At 43.7% G+C, this 27,255-nt stretch overlaps 2 protein-coding genes across 2 annotated transcripts; both read right to left on the reverse strand.

The window, feature by feature from the left end:
• Positions 1-6,879, reverse strand: LOC136653719 (vomeronasal type-2 receptor 26-like). The gene is made up of 3 exons (XM_066630602.1): positions 6,634-6,879; positions 1,279-1,405; positions 1-902 (listed from the first exon to the last, which is right to left on the reverse strand). The coding sequence occupies exons 1-3, from the start codon at positions 6,877-6,879 to the stop codon at positions 1-3; spliced, it is 1,275 nt and encodes a 424-aa protein (XP_066486699.1).
• A 6,544-nt stretch (positions 6,880-13,423) lies between these two features.
• Positions 13,424-27,255, reverse strand: LOC136653720 (vomeronasal type-2 receptor 26-like). Its single transcript, XM_066630603.1, has 5 exons — positions 27,174-27,255; positions 24,773-24,974; positions 21,306-21,597; positions 17,705-17,831; positions 13,424-14,340 (listed from the first exon to the last, which is right to left on the reverse strand). The coding sequence occupies exons 1-5, from the start codon at positions 27,253-27,255 to the stop codon at positions 13,424-13,426; spliced, it is 1,620 nt and encodes a 539-aa protein (XP_066486700.1).

A 27,255-nucleotide genomic window follows, 5' to 3' on the forward strand; every position in this document is an offset into this window, starting at 1 on the left:
TTAAGCATTTCTCCTTATTAGTTGCTCCTTACAATTGAGTTCAGGTCTCAAGATAATTATGTATACTTTGGGAGAAAAGATACAACCCAGTAATCCAGCACTAGAGGCCAAGATGGAGAAGATCTCCACAACCACCATGTATTTCCCTTTGGTGCTTAGATAAGTGGGGACGAAAGAGACCCATACACTGCAAAACACTAGCATGCTGAAAGTGATGAACTTGGCCTCGTTAAAGGAGTCGGGCAACTTCCGAGCAAAGAAAGCCACAACGAAGCTGATGATAGCCAGAAACCCTAAGTACCCCAGCACATAGTAAAACATGTTGGCTGATCCTTCATTGCATTCCATCACAATTTCTTCAGGCACTGAGTGCATATCCATGTGTGGGAATGGAGGATCAGTGCAAAGCCATAGTATGGAAATACTAGCTTGAACGCATGTACAGCAGAGAACAACGGAGTTGGCAAAGCTTTTACTGACCCATTTTCTCAACCTGCTTCCTGGTTTGGTGGCCATGAAAGCCAGAATCACGGTGAGAGTTTTTGCCAGCACAGAAGACACAGCCATTGAGAAGATGATACCAAAAGACGTTTGCCGTAGCTGACAGCTGAGTGTCTGTGGTTGGCCAATGAATAACAAGGAGCAAAGGAAGCAAAGCATGAGGGAGGCAAGCAAAGCATAGGTGAGGTTCCGGTTGTTGGCCTTGACAATGGGAGTGTTCTGATTCTTTATGAAAATGCCAAGCACCAAGGCTGTGGTCAGAGAAAGAGTCAGTGTCGTAACAGCCAAACCAACACCCAAAGGTTCATTGTGGGACAGGAAGTTCAGGTCCTTGTTCAGGCATTGATGCTTCTCCTTGTTAGGATGCTGATCTTCTGGACATATGGAACAGTCATCCATATCTTTTAGGAAAGTATAAAATAATGTAGGTCAGTCTCTTGTATTTTCCACATTTTGACATTTTTTCACTAGAGATGATTCATAGATGCTACACTGGAAGGAGGGGGCTGAGTCAGGCGTACGCCTCCATTTTGCTCCCCCCGCCCAGAATGGCTCCTAAGGCGAGGGGGAGGGACTGCTTGCCCTCTGTGATGAGACTCCCTGCAAAACTTAGTGCTATGCCATTGGTTCTTATGCTCACTTCTGAGGCTTTGATTCAAGCTTTCATAAGCCCTTAAGATGTGCATTTCTGAGCACGGAAATCCAACTCTCATTAACTTTATCTACGCATGTGAGTCCATAACCTAACATGTGCTTTATAATATGGTATCTCCTTACCCTTCTGGCTTGAAAATTTCCCTTGTGGACACTGAACACAGTCGTAACAACAAAACAGCTTCCCCTCCATCTTTTGCCTTCTGTACCCTGGATAGCAGGGCTCATTACACACAGCCAAAGGCGCAACCTGTTTATAAAAAGGAAATAAATAATATTTTCAATTTTCTTTCTCTTTTTTTCATTCCTTGAAACAATCAGAGATCAAATGCCTAAAAAAAAAAACACCTTGTATACAGTCCATCAATATGCTGTTGACACCCAGCCATATCTCTCCTTTCCTCCAGACTCCAGGGTGGTGGTTGAGATCCTGGAGCTCTGTCTGGAGGCAGTGAGGATCTGGATGGGGGCTAACAAGCTGAAATTAAATCCAGATAAGACAGAGGCTCTCCATAGTGCTCTTCCCTTCCCCTTGAGTTAAGAACTGCTCCCTCTCTTGAAACTTTTCGGTGAGGCCTGAAGACCCTTCTGTTTAGACAAGCCTTCTGAGTTCCTGGCCTTTATAACATCTTTTTAACATCTCTTAATATTTTTTTAAAACATCTGTTTACAGGCCTGATCCTTTTCTAATTTGCTGCGCTATGCTCTTATCTGACTAGCTTTTATCTGACTACTGTTTTTATGATATGTTATGTTTTTTTGTTTTTAAATTATGTTTTTAATTTGTTTTAATCTTGTTTTGTAAGCCGCCTTGAGTCCCTTCGGGGAGAAAGGCGGGGTAATAATAATAATAATAATAATAATAATAATAATAATAATAATAATAGTTAATATGCTGTCAGTATGATGGTTGAGCTGAATGTTGGTGACACTTTTTTTTATCACTGAACACATACCCTTGGAATATGTTTCTTAGGATGGGGAAGTATTTATTTTCTGGTTGGAAGAAGTGATCTGGAGATTCTGGGGATGCAGACTGAAACAGAGTCCTAACACATACAAGAATATATTTGTAACCCATGATTCTCCCTGGATTTGGATCATGCCAATGTCTGATAAATTGGATGCCTTTTGATGTGGATGTGGTTCATTCCTTAGCTGTGATCTGCAGCCAACCCATTGTGGAAATCATATTTTTGAGGGGCAAAAAAATAAAAAAAATAAACAAAAACAAAAAATTAGGTCCACATCAGACTGATTTAAAATGGATGCTTTTCAAAGTCAGAGCATATTCTTCAATTTTGCCTCTATTTAGTCTCCTGGGCCTTTAGGGTAAGTGCTATGAACATTTGGTAGTGTAACCAGTGTGGGGCAAATCAGTAAATACTGCAGACATCGCAACATACCACGTAAGCAGACCCTCTGGGCAGTGATGGCAATGTGCAGGAGATGCCATTTGGTTCGGCAAGCACTGGCATATTGCTGTTGCTGCCCAGAATGGCTCAGGCGGCAAGTGGGAGGGGCCACTTACATGGTGCATTACAGTGCTTATGGTACTTACCTTTCTGTCCCCCTCTAGGTATGCTACTGTGTGTGGTTAGGGTTATAAACCCTCATTCTCTCCCAACATGACATTTGAAATTCATGAAGGTCCTTTGAAAATCTCCCAAGATTGCTTTCAGTAGACACCTGGAGATTGATGCTGATTTTGGGAGGTTCCAGTTCAGCCCAGGAGAATTGACATCTCTACTTGTGTTAATAATTCAAGATTAATTACAAAAGGCCTTCATGCAACAAAAGGGGCAATGTCACAGAAACCAAGAGTTTAGTGGTGTCTGTGCATACTTGAGGCATGTGAGGTTATTTTGCTGCTATATGTCATTGCAGTGCTACTGCTGGTTATGGACCCAAAATAAGATATTACTATAAATAAACCATGAGCACTGATGGAATCCAGTTGAGAGTAGAACAATTCATTTACTCAGGAGGAATTAAGACTACAGATCAAAGCATTCTCATGCTCAGGAATATTTTATGTTTTTGCTTTTTTTAGGAACACAAGTACAGTTTAGCGATGGGATCTGCGCTGCTGCCAGCCTTCTTGCCAACAGTTTTCTCCATCCTGGAAATCAATTTGGGGAGGAAGAGTAATGGAAGCTAGTGACATGGTGGCTCAAGGATTGCAGTTGTTAGCAGGGAGTTCCAGGATGGTCTGTATAGGCTTTCACACAAATCTCAGAAAAAAAGCCCACATCTCCCCCAGAAAATGCTCTAAAAGCCTTATACAAAATGATCTGTCCATCTTTAACACATAGCCTGAAACCAAAGAATTAGCACTCTTGTCGGGTGCAATGGATCATCAATATATCTTTTTTTTAACTCTGCCACTCCAATCAGTTCCTACCTGGCCAAATTTGCTGTGCCATGTAATGATTGATTCATTAATTAAGATCTCTCTGCCTGGTGGGGATTGGGGATCCATTCTTCCAACTTTCACTTTCAAGAAAGACTTGTTTGGGAAAGTAATCCAGTTGATAATATCAAATCCAGATGCCAATTCACCTTCTTCTTCAAAAGAGACCTTGTCTCCAGCAGTGTTGTTAAATGAGATGCTTCTCAGAAAAGAATGAAGCTTGAATAACAGATGTTTAGTCAGATGTTACAAAAAGGATGGAGAAAGATAGCTGTGACTTCTGATTCTCACTCTGAAATATAGCTACTCCTTGAAGTTATTGGCCTTATATTCCTTGACTGCAAAATCTTGCTATTCGTGATACAGTTTCAAAATTGGTCAACATTAATTTATCGAGTTCGAGAACCTTTATTGGCATTAAGTTTACCCCTTATCTGTCTCCTGCCTCTTGCAAATTCAGTACATATGTACAGGCCATGCCTTGTTATCCACAGGGCTCCGTTCTGGAACCCCCAGTGGATAAATAAAATCAGTGGATACCAAATCAGTGGAAAAATAACTTTAAAGACCCACTTCCAGGTTTCTTGCTCCCCTGTTGTCATCCCAGAATGCATTGGTATAGACACCATACCATATTCAGCAACTAGAAGGAGTTAATAATGGAAATGAAAGAAATGAAATTATAATTATTTAACAGTGCAAAGGTAGGAAATAGGATATTGGTGCATTTTTCCTTGTTACAAGGCATTAAAATGTGGACCTTGGTATCTGCGATGAGTTAAATCACTGGATACCAAATCAGTGGATCCTGAGGTTCCACCTGTAGTGGATGGATTTTGGGGGGGATTACATAGGTACATGTTACATAGGTATATAGGGATGACACACAAACCCTGCATACCTATGTATCATATCTCTTCATTCACTTGTGTTAGGAACCTAGTCAAATTCTAGTCAAATTCTATCTGAAGTTATCATGAATGACATAAAACATAGAAATGTTTTATACTCAACTTTCACAGATTCAGGACATTAATTTGCTAACTACTACATCTATTGATGGATATAGAGATATTACCTGCCAGTGTGATTTAGCAACCTTTGGGCTATTGGTTCCAGCTCTGTGCTTGGTCCTGGATGAATATATGATGTTTAAGGCATGTGCCACAGCATAGACAGCATTATAGATGGAGTAGCTTTGGCCAGTCATATCTATTTCAAAAAAGGGCCCAGGAAGATTTGCTAGATTCTCCTCCCCTGTGCAGCTTTCCTTGGTCTCTGTACTCATATTACTACCTGGAAACAAACAGTTGAAAGCCTGCTCCCAGAAAAGTCTGATAAAGCCATCCACTTCTGAGTGGGGATCCAGGCTCTGAAGGAAATCGGAGAACCCCTGCACATTGCTGGAATGAATTGCAAAGGATAAAGCACCCTGGAAGACCTGTACATCCAGAGCTCTGTGAAATGTTTCTGATGAGAAATCCCAATGGGCTGTCATCACCCACACCTTCTGTATAGGGGCCATCGTATCCGGTTCGGCCAGATTCAACACCAACTGAAGACATAACATGCTGTGGGTGTCACCGCGCACCACACATATGTTGACATTTGTCTCGGAAAGAAAGTTTGTCAAGTTTTGAAGGGGTTCTAGCAATTGGAAAATGTCGTATATATTGCTCTGGACGGGCATTCTTTCGGTGAAGGCAGTGCAGATACCATTCTGAGAAAATCTATCTGTCAATGTCTGGGCAAACTTTTCTCCTTTATCATCACCCACTACAATGATCCCAACCCACTTCCACTGGAAATGCAGGAGAAGCTGGACAAGCCCAGTGTACTGATGTGCTTCATTGGGGACCATGTGGTATAAGGAAGAGAGCTGGGTTTTATCACTCCCCCCTGTAGCAAATAAGCAATAGGTAACCTAAGTAAAAACAAAACAAAAATCATCAGAGGTTTGGTAACTGACAGTACTCAGAAATTTTCAGTGATGCTCTGTAATTGTTCTGACATCGCAATGTCCCTTGGATTTCACTTCATCTGAATGCTAGTAAGAAATGTGGATTTTGATATATCAGTCCTGTCATCCACCGTTTATGAGTCTTTGGAAATTCTGATGTCTGCCCTGTGTGCCACTTTAGTAGTTGTTTGGGTCCACTGCCTCTCTCTGGATCAAATATCTGCCCTCCTCCATGGTTTTTATTTGTCTTTATTAATGGTTTTTACTCATGGTTTTGTGTATATTGTACATTTTATTATAGAACTTTGTAAGCCTCCTTGGAGATTTGCTTCAGCTTGGGAAAGGTGGGGTATACATTCTTTAAATAAATATATAAATTCTTTAATAAATTTGAAAATTCAAACCCCCAACAATATCCTAGCTTAAACACAACGCAACACAACACAACACAACACACACACACACACACACACACACACACACACACACACACACACACACACACACAAGTGAACCCTCAAATTAAGCCATTTCTGCCCAACATCTGTAGACCAGGCAAAAATTTAATGGACCTTGGGGAGCAATCCTAACCCCTTATGTCAGTGCTTTCCAGCACTGGCATAGCAGTGCCAATGGGACGTGTGCTGCATCCTGTAGTTGGGTGTCACTCACAGAGGCCTCCTCAAAGTAAGGGAATGTTTGTTCCCTGACCTCATTGCTACATTGCCCTTATGTCAGTGCTGGATTTCACCCTTGATTTAATAGACTTCTGAAACTAAGGACTTTATTGAAGATGGTACAATAAATTGACTACTGTTGTTTTTGCACCTTTAAAAAAATTGGCCTGTTATGATTGCAAATGCTAAGCCTGTATTTTGGATAACCAATGTGCACAATGCTTATTTTAAGCTGCAGGGCAGAACTTTACTTTTGTTTAGCCACGAACAAAACTATCAAAATAGTTATTCAAGCATTATCAGAAAATCAGATTTGCAGACTTCTGTTCTAGTTCAGAAATCTAAAGATTTAACTAATGCATTTTAAAAAGTCACACTCCTTATCATTGAAATGTCGTTGGCTAATAGGGATATTTGGAACATCTTACCTGTGGAACCTTGTAGATGCCTAAGATAGTGGCCATGTGAAGGGAGGTTTCAAAGTCAAGGCCCCCAATGACAGCCATTGGATTCTTCTGGAAACCACAGTTATAGTTGAGAACTGTCCTATTCTGACTAAAGAGAAGGTTCAAGGTGTTCTGACAGGTCATCTTAGCATCAAAGTGGCTGTCAAAGATGTGGAATCCCAAGGTGACATTGGGTAAGATCTTTGAGTCCTCGTTAATTTCCTTCATGGCATATACCAAAGATAGGACATGCTGATAGTTTTTTGGTACTGTGCTAAAGGAAGAGACCCATATTGTATAAGGTTAACTCTGAATTCTATGTACACTTATTTCCCTCTCTTTACTCCTTATTTCTATGGAAACATCTGCATCATATCGATGTCTATGATGCATTGATATGATATCGCTCCTTCCCATACTTATGGTTTAGGAATTTGCCAAGTTTCAAAACGATACATTAATAAAAGTGAAAAGTGGATGTGACATCTTAAACTATTTCACTCTTGTCCAGTCCTTAACTAATGGGGCAGTGTCTATTTCTTTTAGTGCACTTATTTAATAATTTTCAACCAAATAAATAATATATACAACTATATACTAATATATTCAATTATATATATATAGTATGTACAACTATTTATAGTTAATAAATTGCACACACACACACACACACACACACACCCCTTTATTGTAATGGATAATCCTATGTTCCTTCATGCTGGCACTGCATGTTTAGGAGATTTACTTATTTGGGGTATTTGTTCAGGGCAAATCTGAATCATGGTTGTACAAGTATGATATATAATTGACTTAAAATGTGTGCTATGCTTTCTGCTGCAAAGTAGGTGGTCTTTCTGGAGCATACCATGTAAATCTAGTCAGTGGCATAGCTTGGGGGGTGCATTTGCCTCCGTTTTGCTCCCCTTGCCTGGAAGTAGCCTCTATACATACTAACCCCTTATGGGGTTAGTAACCCCATATGGGGTTATGGGGTAACCCCTAACCCATAAGGGGTTAGGACAAGGTACGGTAGCCTGTATGACTTTGTATTTTAACCTCTATGAGTTTGTTTTGCCTTATTGCAAAAGTCATCTCCTGTCACCTCTCTGAGCGACAGACTACTGAGCAAAAGTTTGATTGCTTATCTCTCCATGTTCTGATGCTTTTTGCACCCCCCTCCCCTACAGTCAAAGACAGAGAGGAAGAAGGCTAGCACAATCCTATACAGGTCTACTCAGGATTAAGTCCTACTGTGTTCAGTGGGGCTTACTCCCAGGAAAGTATGCTTAAGATTGCAGACTGAGGGGAAATCTGAATGAGGGGCTGACAACTGGAAGATGTTTGGAGGAAAAGACATCTGTGAACCAAATGAATGGCAATAATTTAAATCTCCAAGAAATCTGTTCAGCAAAATTATGTTGCAATATTTCATACAACCTAAATGCACCTAGAATACCTTTCTGCTTTTGTTTTTAAGAATAGGTCACTTACATTTTCTACTTCTAGCAATTTTCAACCTTTTTCATATCACAACACACTGACAAGGCACTAAGATTCTCAAGGCACACCATCAGGTTTTTGACAATTGACAAGGCAAATCAGTCAGCCAGTGGGGGCCGTTCATCCTCCATTGGCCCTACTAATAAATGACATTCCCCCAAATTCCTGTGGCACACCATTCATGGCACACCAATATGCCAGGGCACGGTGGTTGAAAATGGCTGGTCTAGTGCATGATAATAAAAATTGCTTACACAGCTTCATTCACACGCTTTGTTTCGGGGTGCTCTTGGAATGACACAGTATCGTGAAACGAGAAGAGTTGGGATGTGATGCCACCTATGATGAAGTCCCCTGGCTGATAATACTGATATCGCATCTGGACGGGATCACGTATGGTACATGCCACAGGGTTCCTCTGGCATTCGGCTTGTGGCAGCAGCAGGAGCAACATCAAGAGTTGCAGGGAGGCAGAAAGCCTTGTCATGGAGAAGGCAAAACTTTATCTCTTTGATACAGAATCAGCCCTTCCTCCTATCTCGCTCATCTTGCTCAGTCTGATCACAACATCCTGCTTAGAAGGGCTATCGACACTTCTGCTAAACGGATCTGACAGCTTTAAACCTTTGAGCTTAATAGTGAATGTACCAGACAATAGAGAGACTTGCATTCAGTCCTTCAATCCTCTTCTGTGAACTGTCAGGGCTATTTCAGATAAGCATTTTTTGTTTAAAAAAAAAAAAATTCCTTATGGGCTGTAGTAGCAAAAGATCTGAATCATAGTAATTGGAGATAAATTGGAGATAATTACAGGATGGACAACCTTCTCTGCAAACAAATTGCTTTCTGAATGGCATCTTATGCAGCAAGTTTGGCAAAAAAAAAAATGGGCATGATTCAGACACTTATTCAACCTAGTGATAGTTATACTACACCAAATTCTCATGTGGTTTAAGGAGGAAATGAGTGGGGGAAAACACCTCTTCCATTCTTTCACGTCCGTATGTCCCCCACTGGGGTAGTTATGCTCTGATCCTTTTCTACTTCATCAGCATTTTATTTGGGATAAAATAAATGCTTATTTACAGGGCTGTGTTAGCATCAACATAGTTCTTCTTTCCTGTTGTCTGGATCCATCCCAGAGTCTGATTCATCTCATGATATTTTCTCCCAACCAATCAGGGATCACAGAGTGAACATGATGGTTTCTGGGCACCATGAAGTCAAACCAACTTGACTAATATATTATGAGAGCAAATAAGAAAGCTTTCTCTAGCTCTTAAGCAGAAAGCTGGACAGAGGGAATGAGTCATTGTTTTATTTTGAAACTGGACATAAATCATACAGATTGTTGTGCCCTATCTTGGCAGATTGCGCTGAGTGCCTCATTGCCCATTAGAGCACCCAGGAAGACGTATGCATTGATCTCCTTGTTAGATTCATGTGTGAGTTACATCAAGATCATCCTCCGGGGGTGGGGGGTCCTCTCACCATTGAAAGCCTGGCTGACTGGCACCATCACGTAACCCATCCCCTTCTCAAGCCTGATCCACCCTCTTACCTGCCCCATAACCACTCCTATCTGCTCACCCCTCCCTGCCCTGTTTCAACCCTACACAGGCTTAGCTGTTCCAATGGGTTGTTCTCACTGATGGCACCATCAATGTGAAGAAAAGGTCAAACTGATACCATCCCTGCCAATATCACAGAGGTAGTTGAATTTTTTTTATTTTCTTTTTAATTTAAGCGTTTGGGGCCTTGGTAAAATTCTTCTTGGTTTGTTCAATTTTTTTTTTCCATTGCACCAGACTGGTTTTATTTTCTTTGTGGGGTTTTTATGAGTTCCTGTCAAACTGGAGCTTCTGCCAAGATGAAGCCTATCCCTTTGTTGCCTTAGTTGCACTATCTTTTCTAAATTCCATGAGGCCCCAAAGTCCCAGCTTCTGTGAAACTTCAGTGAAACTAACAAACAGCTTCCAAAATGATTCTTTCAAGCAGCCTTTCTGTGAAACTAACAATCTGCTTTAAGATAAAAACAGCTTTTACTATTCTGTGTGCCTTTCATGCTTTAGCAATGTGGCTTTTAAGCTTTTTGCACAAATGGTATGCTACCCAGGTTGCTGTCACCCTGGTTATTCTGTCACCTTCTGTCATATAACACAGCCTTTGAGGCCCCAAAGTCAGTCAGACCAAACTTATTGCTTTTAAAATCAAGCAGCTCTTCACCATTGTGTGTATGTTGTAGTATTACTGGGCTATCCAGTGGCTCTAGGCTCAAAGGTCACTGTGCCTCAGTTTCGTCTCACAAGCTCCATAGTTTTTCACTTCTCAGAGCAGAGGCATATGGCGAGGGGTGGCAAACACGCCCCTGTCTAGAAGTTCATGGAAAAGAACCACAGACTCCCCTGTGATTGCGCACATGCTCCGCCCACTTTCTGACTCTGTGACTCCCTGACTCCCTTCACCACATGTCCTTGTCTCAAAGATATCTTGGATTATCTTCATTAAGGAAGCATCACTTGACTATTGAGAGATGTCAGTTGTTCTGTCCAAATGTACATTTGATCAGGTAATGGCAAAAACCTGAACATTAGCATCATTTGAAATAATCTGATGTATTAATCACATTTGGTATTTGAGAAAAGTTGTACTGATTAACTTTGCAATTAAAAATTGTTTGCAAATTTAAAATAATCGCCATAGATTTATCCAGCTCGATAAGAATAAGTGGAAACTTTAAAAGTGATTACTCAAAATCCAATGTAAATAAGTACCTCCTACTGGAATCAACAAAAAGGCTGCTAGTTACTTATTTCTCCTTCTCAGCTGGTCCTTACTGTTCAGTTCAGCATTTGTTGAACTTTGTTGCAGGAGGCAACAGAGCCACAGGCCATCGAAGCCACACTTTTGATGGAGCCATTAAAATAACTCCCCCTTCCTTAATTGATCTATGGAGTTCAGGGAGTAGACGTGCTTTCACAACCTGTCTGTAGGCTCACCTCTTCCCTGCAGCCCTGGATTCCAGCTACAGAGAGCCACCTTTCAGCCATGACATTTCACTGCAGGCTGAACCTTATGAGCCTTCCTCCCTTCATTACCTGTAACGCCCTTATTTTCTTCTCTGCATCCTAAAATGTCCAGTGCCTTCTGGGTCCATCTGGGAACCTCATTCAAACTACCCTTGTCTGTTCTTCACCCTTGTTTACCCCTCTTTGCTTTGCCTCTTCTCCTAAGTAATTTCTCTGTCCTCTCCTTTTATCATCTCTCCTCCTTTGAACAACTTTCCCTAAGACTCCGTAGCATTTGGATGTCAGCTGTATAATTGTCTAGATTAAATCCTGAGCTCAGCTTGGCCCAATTGCCGAAACATTCTTCCTGAGCACTAAAGTAAATGCTTTGGTCACCTTTCACCCTCATTGGCCTTGTCTTTTCCTGCCACATTGTACAACTGAGTCTGCATTTACCTTTGTAGTGTTCTTGCTGGAATATTAAAAAGCACAAAACTGTGATAGTAGATATGGGGACTTTCTCTCTTAGTCAGAGATCTGATCCCAATCACACTCAACATATGCATTGAAGAAAGCAGATTTTTTTCACCCAATGTTGTCACTGTTTTTCTAAATTCCTCCGTGGAACAGGAGGGGCAACCAAAGTTGGAGAGAAAGTATCCATGGCCCTGTTTAGGGGTTAAGTTCCCGTAAGTCCATGCATATGTGAGGGATGCCTGGTGGCATGTCCATCCTAGCCCCACCCCACTAGTCCTGCCACCATCTCTCTCTATTAACAGTGCTTGTCTGCTGCAACAAATGCTGTGCACAGGGAGAGATCCTTTACCCTGGCACCTTCCAAATAAGTACACAGGAGAGAGAGGCTTTTGGATATAAAGGGCCACTTTATTGAATATATAAAACATTCCAGTAGGGTAACTTACTATAAAGCCCCCCTAGATATGCGGTTCCTAAATGGGGGAAATGGTTGTAGTTGTCTGCCTCCACTGGGTGATCTGGATGATCAATGGGCATATCACCTGACTCAAGACTACATTTGGTCAGAGACCGACTAAGGGCGCAATCCAAAGGGCACCTTATACCGGCCCAAATCCCTTGGGACGGCATAAGAGGGTTGCAAACATGCCATAAGACACGTTTGAGCCTCCTCGCATGCAAGCCACACTGGCGCTTTCAGAAGTGCCGGCCTGTGGAGGCTGGCATAAGCCTCCGCTGCTGCTTCCCCACAGCTGCTTGTGTTGGCGTGCTCACGCTGGTGCAAGCGGTAAAGGTAGGCACGGGGGCGGGGAGGAGGAGGGAAGGAGGCGTTTCTGGGCGGGGGGAGGGTGGGTGATGGGCGGCCCCGGGGTGGGCGCATGGGGAGCCAAAGGTGGGGTTGGAACCCGGCAGTTATACTGGATCCCAACCCCTGTCCCCATGGAGAACAGAGCAGCTTCAAGCTACTCCACTCTCCTTGGACTTGTGTTTCCTCCAGAGGTGGCGCAGGTTCGAGGAGACCCATTGGGGCCAGCAGCCCTTATCCAGGGGTAAGGGGAAGAGTTTCCCCTTCTTCTGGCTGAGCTGCTGCTGCCCACAAACCTGCGTTGGGTACAGCACAAGCCTTCTGGCTTGCCTGCTCCAGCGCGGGTTTGGATTGCGCCCTAAGCTTATCATGGCTAACCCCAAAAGATTGAGACAGCGTGATCACAACAGCTGACCCAGGACACACCTTAAGGTAACCTTTGCTGGATCTAGCCAGGGGATCAGTCAACCTGCCTCACCAAACTAGGTAAGTAACATAAGAGTGACCCTGGCTGGTCTCCTGACCATGTTTGCCTCAGGATGGATACCATATACTGTCGCCTTCAGACCTGACACACACTCTGCCTGCCTATAAAGTGACCAGATAAAACAGAATGAAAACAACCTGCCATCCTCATCTGTCTGGGGTATGTAAAAACTGCCAGCCAAAGACCAACAGGACCAACAGCAAAAAATTCCTACCCAGCCCTGAAAACCAGCAACCAGGCTAGTCTCAGAGTGAATGATGGTTGGGTGAACTGGGATCACTGACCAGACCCCAACTAATGAGGCTGGGTGAGTGTGTGCTCAGTAAACACACTCACCCCACCCCTGGCCTGGCAATCCTCCAATGGCTGGCCCCACAAAAAACTAGCACAAGCAAGCTGGATGGGGCAGGCCAAATGAGCTTATGAATCTATTCGCTGAGCTTCACTTGGAGGTTAACATTCTTGTCTGTTAATAAGACAGCAGCAATCAAAATTTCAAATAGTTCTTTCCTTCTTGTTACCTCTCATCATCTGTTCTTTGCTGTTCAGGTCAGGTCTCAATACAATTATATAACATTTTGGGAAAAAGATGCAACCTAATAATCCAGCACTGGAAGCCAAGATGGAGAAGATCTCCACAGCCACCTTCAATTTCCCTTTTGTGCTTAGATACGTTGGAACAAAAGACCCCCAAACACTACAAAACATCAACATACTGAAAGTGATGAACTTGGCTTCATTAAACGTATCAGGAAGCTTCCGAGCAAAGAAAGCCACAATGAAGCTGATGAGAGCTAGAAATCCCATGTACCCCAGGACATAATTGAAGATGTGACTTGAGCCTTCATTGCATTCCACCAGAATTTCTTCAAGCAAGGAGTGCATGTCCGTATCCGGAAAGGGAGGATCGATGCACTGCCACGCCACGCAAATACTTGCTTGAATCACTGAGCAGCAAACAACAACAGAATTTGCAAGTCTCTTCCCCACCCAGTTCCTCATCTTGGTTCCAGGTTTAGTGGCCATGAAAGCCAGAACCACAGTGATGGTCTTGGCCAACACAGCAGAAATGGCTACAGAGAAAATGACACCAAACGCAGTTTGTCGCAGCCGGCAAGTCAGTGAATGTGGCCGGCCGATGAACAACAAGGAGCAGAGGAAGCAGAGCAGGAGGGAGACGAGCAGAGAGTAGCTGAGGTTCTGGTTGCTGGCTTTCACAATGGGAGTATTGTGATGCTTTGTCAAGAGTCCCAGCACCAGCGTTGTGGTCAGAGAAAGGGAGGCAGCCAAAATAGCTAAACCAATGCCCAGCGGCTCAGCGTAAGATAGGAAGTTTAGCTTCTTGGGAAGGCATTGATTTCTCTCCTTGTTGGGATACTGATCTTCTGGGCACATCAAACAGTTATCCATATCTTGAAAGAGGGAGAAGACGAAGCAGAACAAGAAGCTATTCCTATGGGTGTGCTCAGTGCTTTTTTGTAAAAAAAAAAAAAAAAAAAAAAAGGTGCAGGAACTCACAACTTGTTAATCTTTTATTTATTTATTTATTTATTTATTTATTTATTTACTTACTTACTTACTTACTTACTTACTTACTTACTTACTTACTTTTAAACTGAACTTTGAGGAGTTTTGCAGCCTCAACTGGCCCCCCTTTTGGCAACTGGCAACCAACCTTTATATTTTGCAGCTATGGAGCACCTCCCCTCCTAAAAAAAAAAAAAAAAAAAAATTCTTCTTCATAGGGATTTGAACCTTAGCCTCTGGCTCCACAGACCAGAACTTTAACAATTGAGCCATAGGAACTCTTAGACTCAAAGTGTTTGGAACTAATACTTGAGGCACTGATGGCAACCAGCTGGGCTCAAGACCTAATATATTAGTTCTGAGTAGTTTGACTACAGGCTTTCCTATAGCCCAATGGAGAGAGTGCTGGCTATTTTGAATCCCTCCGTAGCCTGCAGTTTAAAAAAAAAGGTGGAGCACAAGGTCAGAGCCTGGGGTGCAAAAAAAAAAAAAAAAAAAAGTAGAGCACGACGCCAGAGGTTCGAATCCCTCCCCCAGTGAAAGGGGGAAAAAAGGTGCCAGAACACCATTCCATTGTGTTGTATTACAAAAAAGCCCTGGGTGTGCTTATCAAAAAGTCTGCTGCAATATGTTTCTGCATTATAAAGGTTCCTTCATTTGGCATAATGGAGAACCAAAACATGCTCTGGACCAGTGGTTCTCAAACTTTTTTGCATTGGGAACTGCTTTTTAGAATGAGAATCTGTCAGGACCCACCAGAAGTGATGTCATGACCAGCAGTGACATCATCAAACAGGGAAATTTTTAACAATCCTCAGTTGCCATCTTATCCACACTTACCCAGGAGTAAGCCCCATTGACTAGCATTGTTAAAAACATGTTAGCATGTTAGTAGCATGTTGAAAGTACAGATTTGTAATATTTTCCCAAATGAGTCACATACCTTGGTAGTATCAAGTCTAAAATATTAAAAATAAAATATTGAAATGAATGGGGACCCACCGGAAATTGGCTCGTTACCCATCTAGTGGGTCCCGACCCACAGTTTGAGAAACACAGTTCTAGTCCATAGAGTGTTATGTCTATGAAAAAGCTTCAGTTATACTTTTACAAGGGCCTTTGGCCCTACTGTCACTGGGCCTTATCTGTTGGAACTAACATTCTGGCATTGTAATGTCCGTTACAGCTGTTGCAAAATGTGATATGCATCAACCGCTGCAAGGGGCAAGTGCCCGAGTCTGTGTGCCAGTAGACAGGGAAGGAGCCCAATGCCAGTAAATCAGTTCAGGGGGCACGAGGGAGGGAGGGGAAAGTGGAACAGGGCGGGGAGGAAGAGGAATAGGGTGGACAATGGGGTGGGGGAAGAGGGCAGATCTGGGGCTGAAGATGTGCAACTGAGCTATGGTGCCACAAAGTGGAGAGGTTTGGGGGAATGGGAAGAGCCAAAGGAAATGTATGGATCTTTTATCAAAAGTGTTCCAGGGAGTATGCTTTCTTATATGCAAAGTATTCACTTCTCTATCATAAGAACATATATAAGAAGAGCCTGCTGGATCAGGCGCAGGGTTCATCTAGTCCAGCTTCCTGTATCTCAGAGAGGCCCACCAGATGCCTCAGGGAACACTCAAGACCACAAGATACTTGCATCTCGCTGCCACTCCCCTACAACAGGCATTCTATTTACCCTCACACACCCCAACCAAGACGCCAGACTGCTCTTGTGTTTGACTTGGGCCACTTTATTAAACACAAGCGATCGCTTTTTAATGCATGAAACCTAATGAACACACCTTCCCTCCCTTGCCTGTCTGGGGCAGGCGAAAAAACTGCCTTCCACGGCCAATTCGGATGACAGAAAAAAATTCCTACCTGGCCCTCATAATGAGTGACCAGCTAATCTCAGACGTCACATACCCATCATGGCTTGTAACCTGTGATGGATTTTTCCTCCAGAAATCTATCCAATCCCCTTTTAAAGGCATCCAAGTTGGATGCCATCACCACTTCCTGTGGCAAGGAGTTTCACAGACTAATTACACACTGAGGAAAGAAATATTTCCTTTTGTCTGTTCTAACTCTCAGTTTTAGTGGATGTCCCCTGGTTCTGGTATTGTGTGAGAGAAAAGAGCACCCCTCTATCCACTCTGTCCATCCCCTGCGTAATTTTGTATGTCTCAATCATGTTCCCCTTCAGGCGTCTCTTTTCTAGTCTGAAGAGCCTCAAACACTGCAGTCTTTCCTCATAAGGGAGGTGCCCCATCCCAGTAATCATTTTGGTAGTTCTCTTTGGGCGCAATCCTACCCTGTGCTGGAACAGGCAAGCCAAGAGGCTTGCGCTGTATCCAGCGCAGGATAGGAACCCAAAGCAGCTCAGCCAGAGGCAAGGGTAAACTTTTCCCTTTACCTCAGGGTAAGACGCCTTGGCCCCTATGGGTCTCCTCCTGAGGTGGCACAAATCCAAGGAGAATGGAGTGGCTTGAAGCTGCTCTGAACTCCCTGGGAATGGGGGTTGGGATCCAGCATAAGTGCTGGATCCCAGCCACACCTCCCACTCCCCACCTGCCCACCCCAGGGGCACTTCACTGCCTGCCCTCCCCAGGAACGCCTCCCTCCCACCTCCTCTCCACCCATCCCAGAGCCTTGTGTCAGCCCAGCCAGTCCAACACAAGGCTCGCCAAGGAAGCCACCACGGAGGCTTGTGTCAGCCTCCACAAGCCGGTGCTCCTTCATGCGCTGGCCCAGCTTACTCCCGAGGAGGTGCAAACATGTTTTACAGCACATTTGCAACCCTCTTGAGCCGGTGCAAGGGACTTGCACCAGCCCAAGTGAAGGGCAGGATTGCACCCTTCCACAACTATTCTAGTTCCACTATAGTCTTTTTAAGATGCGGGGCCAGAAATGAACACAATACTCTAGGTGCGGCCATACCATTGGTTTGTACAACAGCAGTATTAGCTGTTTCATTCTCAATTCCCTTTTTAATGATCCCTAGCATGGAATTGGTCTTCTTCACTGCCGCCGCACACTGGGTTGACACGAGCTGTCCAAGATCTCTCTCCTGAGCTGTTGTAGACAGACAGATCCCATTAGCCGATATGTGAAGTTTGGATTTTTTGTTATCATCATCTAAAGTTATCATTTATATTGGGATGTATGTTGGGCTCTCTTTTTGTCCCTTTTGATATCGCAAACTACAGCCAAGGTATCTACAGATTATGTCAATATGCTTTACAGAATGATGTTGCCTACCATCCTGGGTTGTAATCTTCCCTTCTGGACATGGAGCACACTCATAGCAGCAAAACGGCTTCCCTTCCTTCTGCTTTCTGCTGGAGCCAGGGTGGCAGGGCTCATTACACAGAGCAAGGGGTACAGTCTGTCCATGACAAGAAGATCAGTTATGCATTATTTTGTCCTTCATTTGCTCTTAGCCGAAACATTAACAAGATATTTCCATCAAATTATGGCACCAGGGGCCCATGGAAGGTTTACATGTTCAGACTTTTGGTGGGGTAGGTTGTGTAGTAAGTGGAAATGTCCATGACATGAGAGGGGAAGCCTGCATGGGAGAGGCCCTGGAAAGGCAGAGCTGCAAGTTCATGGCTCTCAGGACAGAAACTGACATTTTCAAAGAAGCACAATCTTGTCTGATCTTGGAAGCTAAGCAGGGTCAGGCCTGGTTAGTACTTGGATGGGAGACCACCTAGGAATACTGGGTGCTGTAGGCTTATACCATAGACTTTCGAGACTGAAGGTTGCCAACCACTGACCCAGTCATTTCTGGTATTGAAGCATTGGTATTGAATGTTTCATTTTTACAAGTAAGCAGAGCAGGATTTGAACTAATAGGAAAATTCACCAAGAAGGACACTAGAGATAATCTCTTTGGATTGAAATAAAGTCACCGCCCCCCCTCAAGTCAAACTTGCAGTTGAATCCCACCTGATTAAATCTGTGCTGCCATGTAACAATCTTCTCATTTATAGAGAACTCTCTACCGTGTTTAGCTTCAGGATCCAGTTCCCCAACTTTCATTCTTAAGAAAGATTTATTTGGAAAAGTCACCCAGTTGATAATATGAAATGAAGTTGCCAATTCCCCATTCTCATTAAGAGACACTCGGTCACCGGCGCTGTTGTTAAATGCGATACTTCTCAGAAAAGGGTGAAGCTGCAATGGAAGAGTCAAAGGGATATCACACACAAAAAGTGACACACAGGGACATTGCCCAGGTACCCACATGAATGAAGGACGAACTCAACTTTTGTGTGAAATGGGCCACATTGGATTCAAAAGGGCCAGGGTTGTGTAGTGGTTTGGGAGGTGGACTTAAACCTGAAAGATCCAGGTTCAAATCCCCCTCAGTTTCCTGGGTGACCTCAGGCCAGTCACTTTCTCTCAGCCTCACCTACCTCACAGGGTTATTGTGAAGATAAAAAAAGGGGAGCGGCTGTGTACACCACCCTAAGCAATTTGGAGGAAAGGCGGTATAAAAATGTGAAAAATAAGTAAATACATAAATAAATAAACACCGCCTGCAGCTGTTACTATCTTAATGGAACTTCTCCATCCTTTAGCGCAGGCACCAACCCAGGAGGGAATAGTCAGAACTGTTGCTTCCATCTTAGGCATTACCACGCTTGCTCCAACCCGAGGCCGCCTCTTGCGTACCCCATGTTTTTCACAATAACCCCTAGTTAGAGGGTCAAGGTAGCCAAATTGCTGTGCCTACCCCAAGCCTGACAGCCCTTAAGATGGCCTTTGCAATTCAAATCCAAAAGGACCACAAGTCTGCAATTCAAATCCAAAAGGACCACAAATCTGCCCATCCGAGCCATACAGCCTTTGAGATCAGTTCTGGTCCCCCTGCTGACTTTTGCTTACTCAAGTGTTCACTGGAACCCTAATCCTACTCCCTGTTACATACTATGCCTAACATACTTTGCCCTGGCAAAAAAAACACCACACTTGAAAGTCTGGGGCAGGCAATCAATCAATCAATCAATCAATCAATCAATCAATCAATCAATCAACTTTCTGCTAACAGCCAATCAGGTAGAAAGCAAAATATTCGTACCCTTCCCCCCAATGGCAGCCAACTAATCTTAGATTATTCCACAGGTGGGTGGGATGGAACACTAGAAGCTTCCTAGGTGACCTTGAGCTAGTCTCTTTCTCTTCCTAACAAGCCTCATAGGGTTGTTGTGAGCAAAAAAGGAAGGAAGGACTGCACCATCTTGAGCTCTTTGGAGGAAAGGTGGTACAAAAAGGTAAAAAAAATTCTGTCCCCCACCAAGTTATGTGATGCAGCTGTACTGCTAGAGTGCATCACAAGCTTTGGGGTGGTGGGAGGGGGGTTGACCAGACAGCCTAGAAGAGGTATATATTTTTTTTTTACTTACCTCTCTGTAGTGGCCTGGCTATCAATGGGTCTCTTCAGACCTATAGCAGCTATTTACTCTTTTTATTTTTGAAAAGAGTAGAGCTTTCTCCACTAGTAGGCATTACCTCCAAATAGTGTGTCCTAAGAGGTCCTCGTTTGCCTGTAGCCACCATTCTTGCATGTTTGGTTCTAAATGAATACATGGCATGTAAAGCATGTGCCACGAAATGGACAGCATTGTAGATGCTGTAGCTTTGGCTGGTCATGCTCATTTCAAAAATAGGCCCAGGAAGGCTTTCCAGCTTCTCCACCCCAGTGCATCTTTCCATGGTCCTTTCACCCACATCAGTATCTGAAAATATGCAGTTGAAAGCTTGCTCCCAGAAGACCCTGATGAAGCTATCTCCATCAGTATGAGGACTGAGGAGCAACAGAAACTGTTGGAACCCTGGCACTTCACTGGAATGAACTGCAAAGGATAAAGCACCATGGAACACTTGTATATCCAGATCTCTGTGATACGATTCATAGGAGAAGTCCCAAAGGGCTGACATAACCCACACCTTGTATATAGGCCTCACTCCAAACACTTCTGCTAACAACAGCAACCAGTACAAGCTCAGTGTGGTGAATATCTCTGCGTTTACAACAAATACATTGACATCTGTCTTGCTTAGGGATGTCATTGTATCCAAGAAATCATTGACAAGTCGAGATCCATCTAAGAAATTACTTGGACTTTGCAGTCTTTCACTGAAGGCAGTACAGATGCCACCCAGGAAAAGCAGGTGCTCCAGAATCTGTGCAAACTTTTGTCCTCTGTCATCATCCAAGACAATGATCCCGATCCATTTCCACTGGAAGTGCTGTAGAAGATGGACAATTCCAGTATACTGATGTGATTCACTGGGGATCATCTGGTATAAGGCAGACAGCTGGGTCTTATCACTCACTTCTTGGGGAAATAAGGAACATGTGATCTAAAGAACGAAAGGATGTTTAAACATGGAGTGAAAACTGAGAATTGTTTGAATTGAGATTGTTTAAATAAGCAGGCACTCAGAAGTGCTCTCTCTCTCTCTCTCTCTCTCTCTCTCTCTCTCTCTCTCTCTCTCTCTCTCTCTCTCTCTCTCTCTCTGTGACATATTTTTGTGAGTTATTACCAGTAATTTTAATTTCTTCTCCACCCCAATCCAAATTCTTGGAGGTATAGAGCAGCCATTTTCAGCCTTTTTCAGCTCACGTCACACTGACAAGGCACTAAAATTGTCAAGGCATACCACGCTGCCAGTGGGGTTCACATCTCCCATTGGCCCTACTAATAAATGACCTCCCCCCAAATTCCTATGGCACACCTGTGGACCACTCGTGGCACACCAATGTGTCACGGCACAGTGGTTGAAAATGGCTGGCATACTTAGGATGTGCCATGGTTGTGAACTCTTCATTCTGGCATGCCCATCTTACCTGCGGCATTTTGTAGATGCCCAAGACGGTGGCCATGTGGAGAGAGGTTTCAGAGTCAAGCCCCCCAATGACAGCTATGACATTTTTCTCATTGTCACACTTATAATTGGGCACAGTCTTCGTATGACGAGAGACAATGTTGAAGGTATTCTGATAAGTCATCCTTGCGTTGTAATAATTTTCATAGATGTGGAACCCCAAGGTGACATTGGGTAAAATCTTGGTATTCTCATTGATTACCTTCACCGCATACACCAACGATAAGATGTGCTGGTAGTTCTTTGACACTATTCTAGAACAGAAGAGATAGTGTAAAAGATAGATGTTCTTCGCTTCTTAACTCCTATCTTCATAACTTGACTGGTCCTGATGGACTGTTCACTGCAGGGGGTGACATACTTATAATCCAATCTGTTTCTAACTTTAGAATTTCAGTAGACAAAATGCCCACATCATTAAAAAAAAAAACCCAAAACTTCTAAATCACTTTCAGAGATGAATTGATTTTGTTTTCTAATTCTGATTGTTTAATTTTTGAAAGTGTATAGATAAATCAAATATCACCGCTTAACTCTTCTTCAATGATAAGCGGGGGTCAGGGGGGAACCTTAATGAATTCTCAAATTGGAACATTTGCTGTTTATAACACACCCTTAAAAAAAAGAGTAGTATTACTTTCATATACATGACCATAACAAATGCTTTGTGTGGTGTGTTACCAGTGCACATTTTCCCAGTGGTACTAGAGAGACCTAGCAATACGGGATGGGGCTGTAGCTCAATGGCAGAGAACATGTGCTGTGTTCCCGGCTCACAGTCCAATCCCATCCACACTTTCCTGGGAGTAAGCCCCATTCACACTAATGAGACTTACTTCTGAGTAGTCATGCATAGGATTGGGCTGTCAGTCCCTTCATAGGAAATAATTCCCATCTGAAAACTGCAGAAAGGCTGTACTGCCAGTCTGACAATTTTGAATGAGATTGGCTAAAATCTTGACCAAGTGCAAGAGACAAATGTGTTTCATAGGATTCACATTCAAATGGACACTAGATGTGGATCACATTTTGAGTTGGTCTCATCTGGATGTCAACCGAGGCAATCGTGACAAGTATGGGCAGTCTAGTCCACAGCTTTCCTCCTCTCCAACCCCTCCTCCTCAAGTCTCCTTTTCCAAATACATTGCATTGAGGAGAAGGACAGAGTGACTCTTCATGTGTTGCCACTGAGTAAGTGCTGGTGAATGGGTGTAGGAGTGGAAGAAGACTGGAAAGATAATTGGAGAAGATGGCAGAGTGGATGACAGGTGGAATTTGGTGCTGTGCCTCTAGCATCCAAGGAGTTGGGGCTACTCTGACCCCATTCAAAGCAACAGAGCATGGATCAACTACTAGCTTCTTGAACTGGGATCTGAATATGCATTTAGTGAGCTCCTGCTATTTTCAATTCAACAAATAATATACATTCCTTGGTATTTTTCTGTGCATGGGTTGTTTTTTTCTGAGGTGGGTTGTTTTGTTATAGTCATAATAATAATCTCCCAAATCATAGAAATATCTACATATTTTACCATGTCTGATGTTTCTACAGAAAAGGAAGAGGAGAAATGTCAGTGGTTGAAAACATTGTATAACATTTTTACAGTACTTTCCCACCTGTACCCCAAATAATTTTTGAAAAACTTTAAAACAGGTAAAATATATTTAAATTGCAATAAAATGGTGCAACATTGTAGTACTGTTTATGATTGAAGCCTAGTAAACAGCAGCCAGTGAACAACATGATCATAAATGCCTGTGCCACTTGGATCTCTTCCTGTTTAAATAAGTAAATTGCAGAATTCACTTGCAGCTCCTTTCTGTACAACAGAAAATATTTGCAAATATTCTTGACCTGCAAATGCTTTTAGAATATTTGCTTTCCAATGTTGGCATGTAGCATCCAGTAATTTTATAGCAGCTGTCATTGTCGGGGGACTTATAAGTCATGGGACTTATTTGGGACATGGTCAGTCAGTGTACAACAGGATCTGAGAGCTGGTTTGCAGTAGCATTGAATACATATTATGCCATTTTCAATTTTTTATGCCATTTTATGAAGAATGCATCAGAAAGCAACCATTAGACTGTTGAAAAAATAAAATAAGCAGCTAAATTTATTTATTTATTTATTTATTTATTTATTTATTTATTCCGACCCCCAGCAACTACCCGAGCCGCCGCATTCTGCACTAGTTATAGCTTCCGGACCGTCTTCAGGGGCAGCCCCATGTAGAGTGCGTTACAATAATCTAATCTTGATGTTACTATGGCATGGACCACCGTGGCCAGATCCACCCAAGACAGGTACAGCCACAGCTGGCGCATCAACCAAAGCTGGGCAAAGGCACCCCTGGCCATAGCTGACACCTGGACATCCAGGAGGAGCTGCGAGTCCAGGAGAACCCCCAAACTGTGAACCTGCTCTTTCAGGGGGAGTGCAACCCCATTCAGAGCAGGGCGATAGTCCAGCATCCGCAGTGTGGATTTCTCCACCAGGAGGACCTCTGTCTTGTCCTCCTGGATTTAATCTCAATTTGCTCGCCCTCATCCAGATCCCAACTGCCTCCAGGCAACGCTCCAGGAGAGAGACAGCCACCCTGGACTCAGGTGGAAAGGAGAGATAGAGCTGAGTGCCATCATCATACTGATGGCACCCAACTCCAAATCCCTGGATGACCTCTCCCAGCGGTTTCATGTAGATGTTAAATTTAACAGTTTAAATGTCAAATTTCAGTTTAATAAATGTCTATTTCACATTTCAGCGAAAGGAGGCTGGTGGCATTGCTTCAATATCTATGATCTATTCATAGTGATGATTGTCATCTAGACCAGTGGTTTCCAAACTTTTTAGCATCAAGACCCACTTTTTCACAACCATTTTCAACCACTGTGCTGCGGCACATTGGTGTGCCATGAATGGTCTGCAGGTATGCCACGGGAATTTGAGAAAGGGTCATTTATAAGTAGGGTCACAGTGTGGTGTGCCATGTCAATTGTCAAAAAACTGATGGTGTGCCTTGAACATTTTAGTGCCTTCCCAATGTGCCATGAGATGAAAAAGGTTGAAAATCACTGCTCAATCAGGACCCACCTAGGTTTACCAGACTTTTAAAAAAGAGGTCTACAAAGAATTGCTTATTTATTTATAAGTAATAATAACCTGAAAAAAGTCCCTCAACCATTATCTCCCTATATTTATACATGCTTGCAAACTGAAGGATCTGAGCTCTTTGTAGGGTAATTAGCAGTTACAGTATCTGATTTTTGAATAGCCTCATAACTTGAGGCAATTAGTTCGTTGATTTTTCCATTGCCCTTTGGCAACCCACCAGAAATCAGTTCGCAAACCAACAGTAGGTCCCAACCCACAGTTTGGGAACCTACTGATCTGGACAGCTTGGCAGAAGAAAGAGATTTTTGCCTTACGCATGCTCGTCCATAACACTTGTCTGGGGGTCTTCACTGAAGAGAGGTGAAGTGTAGGACGGAGCAAAGAGCTGAGAAGTGATCCCTCCAATGGCAAAGTCTCCTGGCTGGTAATACTGGTGTTGGGTGTGGAAGGGATCATTCATGCAACACCGAGCAGGCAATGACTTGGCCTCAAAGAGAGGCGGCAGCAGTAGCAGTACTAGGAGCAGAAGCAGCAAAAATGAATCTGACATCCTGAGACAAAACCGATCTGCTTCTCTTCATGAAGAATCCCCTCCATCATCCAGGATCAACCAACACAACATTCCCTTGCTTTTGGGAATGCTGGGGTCTGCCTAGGAACAGTAAAACAGCACAACAGTGCTTTATTAACACAGAGAGTTTGTCATAGCATCGGGTTGTGTGCTCAGTAAAGCCTTGTGGTCATTTCAAGATGGATTAATCACAACAGTTTGAGATAATTGCACGGTTCACAGTCCCCAGAGCATAGCAATCTACGTGGCACTGTGGCACATGTTTTTCCTGTCTGGCCAAAGTGCGTAATACAGGAGGCGGGGGCACTTGGGCTCACAATGAATCAGAGAGGAAAACAGCACAGAATTATCCAGGCCTTACAACAGAGCTGAGAGGACGTTGGCTCTTTCATCAAACTCCAAATTCATCAAACTCCATCAAACTCATGACCGTTGTGCACTAGGAATGTGAACGCTGTCCAGACCACATCCAAACATTCCACCTGGGCACTGTGAGTCCTCCTTGTTTGGAGGAGAGGGACACTGGGCAGTCATGTCTGCTGCACAGCATCTCAGAAGGCCACACAACAGGATGTCTGGGCAGACGTGATTGCCCAGAGCATCCTTGTCCTCTGAATGAGGAGGAATTCATGCAGTGCCCAGGAGGAACCAAAAGGTCCACTCACCATAAGAACATAAGAACAGCCCCACTGGATCAGGCCATAGGCCCATCTAGTCCAGCTTCCTGTATCTCACAGAGGCCCACCAAATGCCCCAGGGAGCACACCAGATAACAAGAGACCTCATCCTGGTGCCCTCCCTTGCATCTGGCATTCTGGCATAACCCATTTCTAAAATCAGGAGGTTGCGCATACACATCATGGCTTGTACCCTAGAATGGATTTTTCCTCCAGAAACTTGTCCAATCCCCTTTTAAAGGTGTCTAGGCTAGACGCCAGCACCACATCCTGTGGCAAGGAGTTCCACAGACCGACCACACGCTGAGTAAAGAAATATTTTCTTTTGTCTGTCCTAACCCGCCCATCACTCAATTTTAGTGGATGTCCCCTGGTTCTGGTATTATGTGAGAGTGTAAAGAGCATCTCCCTATCCACTCTGTCCATCCCCTGCATAATTTTGTATGTCTCAATCATGTCCCGCCTCAGGCGTCTCTTTTCTAGGCTGAAGAGGCCCAAACGCCGTAGCCTTTCCTCATAAGGAAGGTGACCCAGCCCCGTAATTATCTTAGTCGCTCTCTTTTGCACCTTTTCCATTTCCACTATGTCTTTTTTGAGATGCTGCGACCAGAACTGGACACAATACTCCAGGTGTGGCCTTACCATAGATTTGTACAATGGCATTATAATATTAGCTGTTTTGTTCTCAATACCCTTCCTAATGATCCCAAGCATAGAATTGGCCTTCTTCACTGCCGCCGCACATTGGGTCGACACTTTCATCGACCTGTCCACCACCACCCCAAGATCTCTCTCCTGATCTGTCACAGACAGCTCAGAACCCATCAGCCTATATCTAAAGTTTTGATTTTTTGCCCCAATGTGCATGACTTTACACTTACTGACATTGAAGCGCATCTGCCATTTTGCTGCCCATTCTGCCAGTCTGGAGAGATCCTTCTGGAGCTCCTCACAATCACTTCTGGTCTTCACCACTTGGAAAAGTTACAGATAACTTACAGAAAAGTTACAGAACAGTTACAGAAGTGGACAGATCTGCCCAAACTCCCAATCTGACCCATAGGTTGGGGTTCAAGCATCCCTGCCTTAGGGCATAACCCTGAAGCACTGGTGTACTGGCGGAGGCGGCGCAATAAGTTTAGCAGGGAGCCTCCGTGCAGCATGTAAGCAGCTCTTCCCCTCCCCTTGGGAGCCATGTGGGTGGTTGGGGAGGGAAACGGAAGTGGAGGAGCACTGAGGAGGGAGGTGCTTCGTCTTGTTCCTTGGACCATCCATTGGATGAAGGATGTGCTTTGATTTTGTGTCTCTGGGAGAGGGAGGGTGAGAGATGACATTTTTCACCATTGGGACAAGTGAGTTTTGGAAGCAGGAGTGGCTGGAGGAGGCAGGGGAAGCTGGGGGGTAGTTCTTGGAGTGATGGAAAAAGAGCCTCCCACGGCTTGTGTGCTCATTGCATCACTCTCTCACACTGCATCTGTCCCCTCAGGCCTGACTGAGCTGGGATGCGTCCTCCCTCCCTGCCCATGATCTGAAGGGTGATGGGTTTCAT

This window comes from Tiliqua scincoides, chromosome 5, assembly GCF_035046505.1.
Source record: "Tiliqua scincoides isolate rTilSci1 chromosome 5, rTilSci1.hap2, whole genome shotgun sequence".
Lineage (NCBI taxonomy): Eukaryota > Metazoa > Chordata > Lepidosauria > Squamata > Scincidae > Tiliqua > Tiliqua scincoides.